The 11,600-nt window shown below is 42.2% G+C and overlaps 1 protein-coding gene across 1 annotated transcript in view; it reads right to left on the bottom strand.

Moving 5' to 3' along the window:
- THBS4 (thrombospondin 4) overlaps window positions 1-11,600 on the bottom strand; it is a 47,203-nt gene that overhangs the window by 23,315 nt on the left and 12,288 nt on the right. The window contains exons 3-5 of the mRNA XM_011934329.1: window positions 3,114-3,361; window positions 845-953; window positions 369-451 (exon numbers count right to left, since the gene is read on the bottom strand). Of these exons, the coding sequence (XP_011789719.1) occupies window positions 369-451; window positions 845-953; window positions 3,114-3,361 (440 nt within the window). The remainder of the gene's footprint in view (window positions 1-368; window positions 452-844; window positions 954-3,113; window positions 3,362-11,600) is intronic.

Raw genomic sequence — 11,600 nt, 5'->3', positions numbered from 1 at the left:
GGGATTTTGCCGTGTTGCCCAGGCTGGTCTCGAACTCCTGACCTCATGATCCGCCCACCTCAGCCTCCCAAAGTGCTGGGATTACAGGTGTGAGTCACCGCACCTGGCCCTCTGTAACACTTCTTACAGTAGCGTTAGCAGCCCTTGATGGCTCCCACTCTGCTTAGAGCCATGGTGTGTTCATCATGAACTTGGCCCCCATTTCCAGAGACCTTCCATTGGAGCCCTGCTGTGGGGGGCTGCGTGGGCCCCCGGAGGTCTGACTCAGAGGCCGCCTCCATGCCTGGGCAGGCCTGCAGCTCCACTAGCTTGTGGGGAGCTGCTCTGAGAAGACCGGGGCTTTTCTGATGATATGCCCCACTTGTTACCTGCTGTCTCAGAAGGTCCTTCACCTCTCCCAGGAGTTGGTTTAATTGTGTCATTTGACCCAAGAACTGCCGGTTAAAGTCCCCTGTAGGAACGGCAAAAGGCAAAGAGTTTTCAACCAGTGATGGTCATTTCTAAGTGACTCAAAACCAAATGATTCCCCAGGAAATCATCATGACAAGATGATTCAAAAACCCAGAATATTTGAATTTAATTTGGGGTAATTTCTTTAATTCAGCTAAAAAAAATGATAATGATGCCACTGACTATTTAAGTCTAAATTCATGTGAATCATAAAAATAAAAGTATAATGAAAATACTCCTTGTCCTGGATTTTGTTCAAGAGCCTGATTTTCGTAGATACGGTTTGTTGGGCTGCTCTGTTGACAGTCCCACTTTTTGGTGATGGGACCCTGCCTATTCAGGGTCTTTGGAATTTGTGTTGATGAAGGTATGCAAACTGCCCAAGAGCCCACACCTGTGCCTGTGGCCGCCAGTGGCTCGCTCTGCTGCAGGAAGCAGTCTTGCAGGCTGGCCACCTGGAACAGTGAGCCTCTCACCACCAGCTTCAGCTCTTCCAAGAAGTCCTGGAAGAAATCACATTCATACCACAGATTGCTGACACTGTTCAAAAGCCAATGTGCTTGCCTACTCACGCAATTTTCACAATCAAGTAGTCCTGTAGAGTTGGACCCTCTGACATCTTACATAATTTTGTAGGATCACATTTTTTCCTAAAGCCTGCCAGCCCTATCTTTTTGACTGAAGTGAATATGTAAGTAGCCAGTAGCCTAGGAAAATGCTGGCATTGTCACCAAGAGGGCTGAGAAAAGGAAACGCTCTTTTCCTACATGGTAAAGGAGTTATTTTGTGATAGGAAGCTCTTAAGAATTGTCTGTAATTTGTTTATGGCATTTAGATCGCAATAAATAAGGTGTTAATCCCAATTTTAAACAGTATTATTTTTTGGATGTCTTGACTCAAGGTTCTAGCAAAGCTTGTGATTTCTTCGGGCTATGAGAATGAATAAATGATATCTTCTATGATCATTAGGTAGTTGGCATCGTATTTTTACATTTCGGGTTGATATTATTCACTGTTAGTCAAAAAGTAAATTTTCTTGCCCTTTTATCTTATGAATTCTGCTTGCAATCACTTTTATTATATCTATATACAACGAAACGTTTATGTTAACTGCCAAAGTCAAGTCATCTTCCTTATTTTAGAAATGAGCACAGCTAAGGATTTTCAGAGGAATTCTGCTTTTTGATTTAGCTAAGATTTAGGCAACATATGCTATTTAACACATATTGTATTGGACATCAGACTACAATCTCTGCAGAGTCAGGACAATGACTGGCTTTGCCCACCATAGTAGCACTAATGCCTAGAATGTGCCTATTTGTTGACTAAGTGGGTAGGTGACTATGAGACTGAGCCACTGTGATCACTACCGATGGTCTAAGGAGGTAGAGCTTCTGAGAAAATTCCAATAAGTACAGTTTCTGATGACTTTGTCAAGGCTGAGTCCTGACTTTTAGAAATTGACTTATTTGGTGATGAACACTAATTTCTGAAATGAGCAGTGACACAATTTCTGACTGTCGTTCTGATTATGTGTGCTACTTTGGGGATTCAGAAATAAAGTTAAGCACATCTTTCTATTAATTTTTTCCATATGTAAATCTACATTTAAAAATCTCTCTATATATATGACTGAAAAACAAAAAAACCCCAAAACCTTGGATTTTAGCTTTCTTGGAATTTCCGATTAAAAATGCTTCCTGTTGTTCAAGCGCAAAACTTCTAGGATCAGATTCATAGTTTTTATATTGCTATCTAAAACTGTACAGCATTCCTACATGCAATGGAAATTATTGCTTACACCCTGCTTCTCTGTACAAAGGGCTCAGAGTAGCTTGTAACTAAAGCATATATTAATATAATGAATTAACAAATGGAAATGGAAAGTGAGGATTGAGAGGTAGCAGACAAAAATAATATGGGCCATAGCAGACGAACATAGTTACTGATTTGACATTGGCTTATATAACGGATGAAATTCAGGAACTTTAAACCAGTTATATACATTATTGGAAAGGACAAAGAATACTAGTTCTTTATAGAAAACAAAGCACTGACTAGCACAAAATTCTAAAAGAAATGTATGTGGCAATTTCTACAGCAGGTGCAATGATAGAATAATAAAAATACCATCAACATGGAGTAAAACAGAAGACAGAGGTGATGGTGTCTTAAGACCAAATGGAGCTAAGCTAAGCTCCCTTTTGTTAGTGGATGTTCTAACAAGACCTGTGAAAATGCTGTTCTGACAGCTTGGCAGTTTCCAATCATTCTTTTTTTATTTTCATTACAGAAAACTGAAAATAGATAATGTCATCACTCTGAGGTAGTTATTTTTATTTTTGCCTGTCCTTTCCAACTTTACAATTGTATCCAGAGTCTCTACTTATCACTGAAAGCACAAGCTCTCAATTTTGGTGTCACATTAGAATTGGTGTTTTAAAAATGTGCTGATGCCTAGGCCCCACCTGACAGATTCAGATTCAGTTTGTCTTAGGGGCAACCCCCTAGCACTTGCTTTTCAAGCTCCCCAGGCAATTCTGATGTGCAACCATCATTAGACCCACTGACCTGCAGCAGGAATTTCTCAGCACACTCCTCTGCACTCCCTAGGCACCGGCAACTAATTTTTCCACTTCAGAGAATTGTTTGTGGGTTCCTACCTGTGGCTTCCTCTGGAAAGTCCTCAATTCAATGGTCTCAGGATTCTGGGAGAGGCCGGCAAAGGCCCTGGGGAGATTGTGAATGGAATCCATCTGGATGCAGTCCAGGTAGAGCTCTAGGGAGCCGGCCCCTCGCTGCAAATTGCTCAGCCTCAGGAGGAGCCTGTGCCGCCTTCCATCTGCCAGCTGCAGGTTGTTGAAAACCACCAAATGGACCTTCCCGTCGTTCTTCAGGTAACGGAGGATGGCTGGAAGCAAGCACAGGTCAACGAATGGTGTGATAAGTGGAAGAGGGGGAAGTGGAGGGTGAACGAATGGTGTGGTAAGTGTCCCGTGCTGAACAGCCTCCTGGGTTCACGACTGGGTTGCTGGACAGAATGTGAGTGAGAAATAACCTCAAATATTAATTCATCATCTTCTGTGTGCTAGGCACTGTTTCAGGCACTGGGAACCAACTCTCCTCCTGAGAATGTTTTGTGCTGATGGAGAAACAGATAATATGTGGCAAATTTGAAAATAAACAATACAATTCGCATATAGTGGTAAGTACAGTGAGCAAGCAGAACCCCATCTGAAAGCAAACTAAACTCTAAGTAAGCCTAGAGCATGAATCCATTCATTCACCAAACACTTGCTAAGCACTACCATGGGGCTGGGGGCTGTCCTTAAGTGCTTTAAATACTTAATTTCTCCCCCCACCCTTTTTTTTTTTTTTTTTTTTTTTTAAGACAAGATCTTGCTCTGTCCCCCCGGCTGCAGTGCAGTGGGACTATCTCAGCTCACTGCAATCTCTGCCTCCCGTGCTCAAGTAATCCTATCTTAGCCTCCTAAGTAGTTGGGACCACAGGTGTGAGCCACCACAACCAGCTAATTTATATATTTTTTGTAGAGTTGGGATTTTGCCGTGTTGCCCAGGCTGGTCTCGAAATCCTGAGCTCAAGCGATCCACCTGCCTCGGCCTCCCGAAGTGCTGGGATTACAGGTGTGAGCCACCGCACCCAGCCTAAATACTTAATTTCTACTCACTGCAACCAAATGCAATTGGAATAACTATGGATGAGGAAAGTGAGTCTCAGATAAGTGAAGGCACTTGGTCAAGGACATAGGAAGCGGCAGGACTAGAATCTGAACTTGAGTATGGTTCATTCTGTGACTAAAAAATGCTAGGCATGCACAGGCCTTAGTCAGCACACATCAAATCGCATGTAATCTGTCATATCGCCCCTCAGCAACCCATCCCTGAATTTAACAATGCTCAGTTAGAAAATAAAAGGTATTGGCTGGGCACAGAGGCTCATGCCTGTAATCCAAGCACTTTGGGAGGCCCAGGTGGGAGAGGTCAGGAGTTTGAAATCAACCTAGCCAACATAGTGAGACCTCAATTCTACAAAAAATAAATTTAAGAAAATTGGCCAGGCTGGGCGCAGTAGCTCACGCCTGTAATCCCAGCACTTTAGGAGGCTGAGGTGGGCAGATCATGAGGTCAGGAGTTCAAGACCAGCCTGACCAATATGGTGAAACCCCGTCTCTACTAAAAATACACAAATTAGCCAGGCATGGTGGTGTTCGCCTGTAGTCCCAGCTACTCAGAAGGCTGAGGCAGGAGAATTGCTTGAACCTGGGAGGTGGAGGTTGCAGTAAGCCAAGATCACACCACTGCACTCCAGCCTGAGTGACAGATCAAGACTCCATTCCAAAAAAATTTTAAAAAAATGGCCAGATGTGGTGGCACATACTTGTAGTCCCAGCTACTTGGGACAGTGAGGTGGAGGACTGCTTGAGCCTGGGGGATTGAGGCTGCAGTGAGCCCTGATCGAACCACTGCACTCCAGCCTGGGCAACAGAGCGACCCTGTCTCAAAAAAAAAAAAAAAAGGAAAAAAAAAGAAAAGAAAAGGTATCTGTGGTTGTAAAAGAAGGACTCCCACCTTATTTTCTGTTTTTGCTTTTGTTTCATTTTTTTTTTCCCTATGTGGGTAGCTATTCACATATCTGCTTAAGCCCACATATCTTCTGGTTTTCAGCCTTGTTTTTTTTACTCCATTATTGTCCTGAACATAAGAGGCCCTTAGCTAACATCTTGGAAGTTGACCCTTTGTGAGTAGAGCCCATTAGTTAAGGTTTGCTAGAAAGACCAAAGTGATTTCAGCTAGTGTCTAAACATGCCTCCAGGTGCACCCACAGGTACCATTCCCAAACCAGCATTTTGGGAGGCCGAGGTGGGCAGATCACAAGGTCAGGAGTTCAAGATCAGCCTGACTAATATGGTGAACCCCTGTTTCTCTACTAAAAATACAGAAATCAGCCGGGCATGGCTAATTTTCACTGGAAACAATCCCAGGAACAAGGTTGGAGGCTAATTGCAAATATTGCTGATAAGGGAGGTGGTAAACACATCATTGCGGTTGCAAAGCTCTGGCCAGTCTTTAGCTATCCCAGGGTGGGAAAGCCTTAAGTAGAACTTAAAGTAGAACTTTTCTGGAGGGTAATTTAGTCATATGCATCAGAACCTTAAACATGTGTAAACCCAAGAGCCCAGCATTGCCACTTCTAGGAACTAAAACTGAGGAAATTAAAGAACAAAAGAGAAGCACTTCAGCACTGTCCTGGGTTATAGAAAAAAAAAAAAAAAAGCAGCACCAAGATGTATGGATGAGAATGTTCATTTCAGAAATACTTACTGTAATCAACAGTTGGCACAACATATACGTCCAAAAGGAGAGGGCTGGCTACTTAAATTACAGTATAATCATAAAATGGAATACTATGGAATAGCCGAGTATTAAAAACACAAAAAGACATTCCCAGTATTTTGTTAAGTTAAAAAAAAAAAAGGAGGTTATAGGTCAATGTGGCTTAATTTAGAAAAAAGTGTGCATGTGTATATATATGGACATATATGTATACATACATACCTAGAAGATTAGAAGAAAATATGTCTACATTGATATGGTTATTTTCTGCATGCTTGGATGGTATTTTTTTTTCTTCCTGCTCATCTTCATTGTTTTAACTTTTCTACAAGAAACAACCATTACTTGTATATAAAAATAATAAAAAAAGAAATATATTGCACATATACACCCAGACTGTGTTGCTGTTAATCTGTGTGATTTGTGGCAAGTAACTTGGACCATCTTTCTCCTCAGGTACCTTTTCTGTAGAGTGTAAATGCCAAGATGGTGCTGCCTGCAGATGAACTAGCCAAGAATACCTATTTACATTGCAGTGTCGCCAAAGAAAACAATCACTACTGTGGAACATGAAGGATATATTTTAAGGCTTTCTCCACATTAGACTTTCTAGGTTCATTTTCCCACCCTTCTGAACTCTGACTGGATTTTCCAGTTGACCACAGTCTGAAGAGAGCCAGTTGACGTGAGGTTCTGTAACCTACAGAGATGGTGGGACGACTCAGACGGGAAATCTCTTATGTCGACGTGGTCACCACCACTTGCTTCCAGAGGGAGAAGAATCAGAAAGACCTGGCAAGACAGACTAGCTAGAGGGGCTTTCTGATTCCAGAACAATGCTAATTTTCCTGAAGTAAAGTATTAAATAAATATAAATAAATGGTAAGATGTATATAAATGTGGTATGAAGAGAAAGAAAATAATGGAATGGAGGAAAATAGACACAAATAGAAATTCTAAGGTATTTCTAATCTGGGCTATAACAGAATCTTCTTCTTTTATTTAATGTTAATTGTTGAGAATTCACATGTACCCCTTAAATATGTAAAAATTATGTATCAATACAAATAATTTAAATCTGAAATTTTTTTTTTTTTTTTGAGACAGAGTCTCGCTCTGTCACCCGGGCTGGAGTGCAGTGGCCTGATCTCAGCTCACTGCAAGCTCCGCCTCCCGTGTTTACGCCATTCTCCTGCCTCAGCCTCCCGAGTAGCTGGGACTACAGGCACCCGCCACCTCGCCCGGCTAGTTTTTGTTTTTGTATTTTTTTAGTAGAGATGGGGTTTCACCGTGTTAGCCAGGATAGTCTCAATCTCCTGACCTCATGATCCGCCCATCTCGGCCTCCCAAAGTGCTGGGATTACAGGCTTGAGCCACCGCACCCGGCCGAAAATTTTTTTAAATGTTGAGAATTTACAATAGTAACTGCACAGCTGGAAATTAGAACCATATATAGTAACCAAAAGAGGGAGAAACTGAGTCCAAACATATGCACTAACTCAATTTTTTAAAAACTTCTATTACATTACTATTTAGAACAGTTTTGCAAATACCTGGAGTTTTTACAGGCCAAGAAAAATACCACTTGGACCACCAAACTTGAATTAGGTCACACACACACTCACTCACTATCTCCTTATTTCAGTTATGGCCACTACCTCTGTTCTCTACATTAACTGTTTCAGAGGATGCACATACTGGCTTATAACAAAAACTCTTGATTGTTTCTCCCCAAACTAAGATTTCTGTGAAATTCAAAAGAAACATATTTTCTTGGGCATGTTGCCTGCTTTTAACAGGGCTTCACAGGGCATGTGGGCCATGGTTTATTTTCATAACTAAATAGCTGGGTTTAATTTGATGAATTGTACCTAGTGGGATACTTTATATACAGCAGGTGCACACTAAATGTTGCTAATATAAACTTTCAATGAATAATTAAATGATTGCATTTAAAGCTTTTTAGATAGAAAATAAAGTTTAGAGAGTAGCAATTCAACATCTAATTCAAGGCAGCAAAACCTATTGTGTTCATACTCTCATTGAAGTGGTTTCTGTACTTCTGCCTTGCCTTTTGTTGCAATGTAACACTCAAATGACAAATCCCTCATGCCCCTAGATCTCATGACGATAGCAAAAGAAAACGCAGGCAAGGAAAACCATGGAAACTTCCATCCTCGCAATGTCTGTTAGCAGAAAAATTATCAAGTGCCTTGACGTTTCCCATTCTTCACAATTGATCCAATACTCATTTCTCTTATGCCTTCCATTTTTCATTCTCTTTTTTATTGCAAATTCTTTACTTCAGTGCCTCTACACTTATTTTATCATCAGAGCAGTTAGACTACCCAGAGGGCAAGCAGGCTCAGGAAACTCAATGTTTTCACGTCCGTCTTACAGAGTCCAGGAAAAGCAGAAAGTTCTGGCCCCAGGAGCCTGCAGCCTGTTGGGTGTGAGTTTTCCTCACCTTCTCCAGAGGCAGCATCATCGGGAAGGGGAAGAGAACAGACAGGGTTCCCTTCCTCTTGCCAGCCCCCTTTCCCGGTGCTCATCTCACCCTATCTTATCCCAACACATCCACACATAGTAGAAGGAGCAAAACGCAGGGGAAAACACTACAGAGGGAGGAGGATGACTGTTTCATTCCTCTGGGAAGGAAGAAGCAGCCAGGCCCCTGAGGCTGGAACCATCCCACCTCCCAGCTTGACCACACCTCTGCCTGGCCACCACCCTGGAGGGCACTCAGGAAAACAGTCACTGGGTATGAAACAGCCTTTGCCAAATTATAACTCAGGAAATTATGACAGTGAAAGAAATCAGACCTAACTGACTCTATCTAGCTTCTAACACCTAAGCTTTCCTTGTTCATTCCTGGGCATAGGCCGAACAAACTTTGGGAAAGAATTCAGTAGATGGTTTGACTCTGAAGCAAAATTGGTAACAGCCCTTTCCCGAAGACTCCTTTCTTGCCTGGGGACCAGTCTGCCTTTAAAGGACTAATAAATTAGCTACAGGATTAGAAATTACAGTTTAGGGGTCATGCAGCCTCTGGCTCCAAGAGTCTGAACCTCCCCAAATTGCTCCTAGGGTAACATCACTATTGTAAAGCCTAACATCAGTGCTTGAGATATTTTGCAGACCATGCACTCGACAGATCAGCTGACACCACCCAACCCAGTAATCTGGCCCAATCATTTCTGCCATCACACCCAGGAACAGAAGACATTGAAATAGACCTAACTTCGACCCCCTATGATTCCATTTCCAACAACCAATCAGCACTCCCCACTTCCCAAGCCCCTACCTGCAAAATTATCTTTAAAAACTCTGATCCCCGAATGCTAGGGGAGACTGATTTGAGTAATAAACTCCAGTCTCCCACACAGCCAGCTCTCCGTGAATTACCCTTTCTCCATTGCAATTCCCCTGTCTTGATAAATGGGTTCTGTGTAGGCAGCAGGCAAGGTGAACCCACTGTTTCCAGGTACAACTCCGTTTCTTCAGCTGTAGCACATTCAGTTCGCATCCTCAGTTTTCACTCACCACCAGCTGCACAGGCTTTCTTGGCGATTGCAGTTGGTTATCTTGCAGGGTTGGTACCGAGAATGCAGTGCAGATTGGAATGGAATTGAAGGCTGTCAAGTCAGTGGGTGCTCAAATCTCAAACGACGTCTCTGCCTCTGCTCCACCTCTGGGTTTCTCTGTTAGATTCCTGCCTCCCCTTCCTACTTTAGGGCTCTTTCTGCGTGGACTTTTTGGACTGAGAGATTGAACTTCTTAGAGGACTGTTCTGATCAAGTTATTGCCTCCTCAAAGCAAGCAAGGAAGCAAATGAAATCCTTCAATAACCCCCTAGTGGATTCTAAATAACGTTTCAACTCCTTATCCCAGGACTGGCCCTAATCTTCCCACCACCTTAAGTCCCTCCCTGTTGCCAAGTCTATATCTTACTGATTTTCCCACATCCCATAGTATCTGAAGGCACCACTACAACTACCTATGAAGTGAAAAAAATAGATAAAATAGAGTGTGTCCACTCTGACTTTTATTACTCACAATTATGTCTCTTTTTAAATGTGGAACACTTTGTTGGTTATATAAATCCTTTCCCTCTAAACTTGGCATCTTTGTGTAATTGACAATTTGGGGCCCGATTTTATGGCACTGTCCAAAAGCTACATTTCCATGCTTGGGACCAGCCGGACACAGGAACCACATAGCCCAGTCTGATTAAATACGATTTCAGTGACTGGCAGGAGATTAAAAAGCAAGCCCAGGCAATGAAGATTTGAAATATTGCTATCTTCAGAAAGAATTTTCAAAAGGTGCTTTCTGAAAAGTGGGCCTGGTAGTCAAAAATATTATGATATGTTGAATGTCAAAGTTATGAAGCAGCGTGCCAGCTTTAAAGAACTGGAAATGATAATATTTTGTCTGTTTGGGCAAAGGAGTCCAGAGTGGCCTGGCCTGCAGGCAGCAAACTCACAAAGGTAGTCCAGAGCTCTTTGCTTTATTTGGCAAATGGCTTTGCTCTTTGGCACTTTTAAACATATGATGGAAGCCATCATTGTCAACCTTTCCTCTTCTTTTAAAATAATTGTACATTTAAAAATTGCCTCCTTGACATTAATGTCTCTTGTGATGGATATGCTTGTTTGCCTTTGCTTATTTATCTTCATGCCCTATACACGAGGTCTTTGTAACTTTAGTGCTTTGGAAATACATAGAAAAGGTAAATCAGCAAACTGCTTTTTCTGAAAGTACTCTGGGTGACTCCTAGCTGCGATAAAGGCAGTCTGTTTCAAAGTTTTCTTATGGCAGTTTGGACAATGTAATGTATACAGAGTATACACATACACACACACACACACACACACACACACACACACACACACACATCTATCTAGTGAAAGGAAACACAGCAATTATGCTAAACATCTGCAGAGGACTTTATGTTTTGAAAAAGTATGAGACTCATCATAGTATGCAACTATCTGGTAGGCAACAAAGCTGTGAGTGTGCACAGAAGCCCAAGGTCATGTTACAGGAGAGAACTGCAAAGCAATTTCTTAAGCGCCCATGAAACTTCTCCAGCCTTGGTAGAATGACAAAATATGACCATTATAAGTCATCCAGCTTAATATCTCACTTCACAAATTCCTTCAATAAAAGTGCAGCCTCTACCAGCACATTTCCAGTAACAAGGAACTCATTACTTTGCAGAGAAGCCCATTTCACTTTTGGATCACTCTCCAAGATTTTCCTAATACAGAGCCAATACGTTTCCTCTGTCTTCTACCAATGGATCCTAATTTTACTCTTCAGAGCTAGAGAGAGATTTACTCTGATCTTCATTCCAAATGACATTTTTCAAATATTATTTTAAAATTATTTTTAATTATTTTTATTTTTTTGAAACAAGATCTTGTCCTGTTACCCAGGCTGGAGTGCAGTGGCATGATCATGGCTCACTGCAGCCTCGAATTCCTGGGCTCAAGTGATCCTCCTGCCACAGCCTCCTGAATAGCTAGAGCTACAGGCATGTACCACCAAGTCTGGCTAATTTTTTAAAAAATGTATTTTTGGCCGGGCACAGTGGCTCACGCCTGTAATCCCAGCACTTTGGGAGGCTGAGGCAGGCAGATCACGTGGTCAGGAGTTTGAGACCAGCCTGGCCAACATGGTGAAACCCTGTCTCTACTAAAGACACACGCAAAAATAATTAGCAGGGCGTGGTGGCGTGTGCCTGTAATCCCAGCTACTCAGGAGGCTGAGGCAGGACAATTGCTTGAACC

This window comes from Colobus angolensis, unplaced genomic scaffold, assembly GCF_000951035.1.
Source record: "Colobus angolensis palliatus isolate OR3802 unplaced genomic scaffold, Cang.pa_1.0 Scaffold134, whole genome shotgun sequence".
Lineage (NCBI taxonomy): Eukaryota > Metazoa > Chordata > Mammalia > Primates > Cercopithecidae > Colobus > Colobus angolensis.
This window is presented reverse-complemented; position numbering and strand designations above follow the sequence as displayed.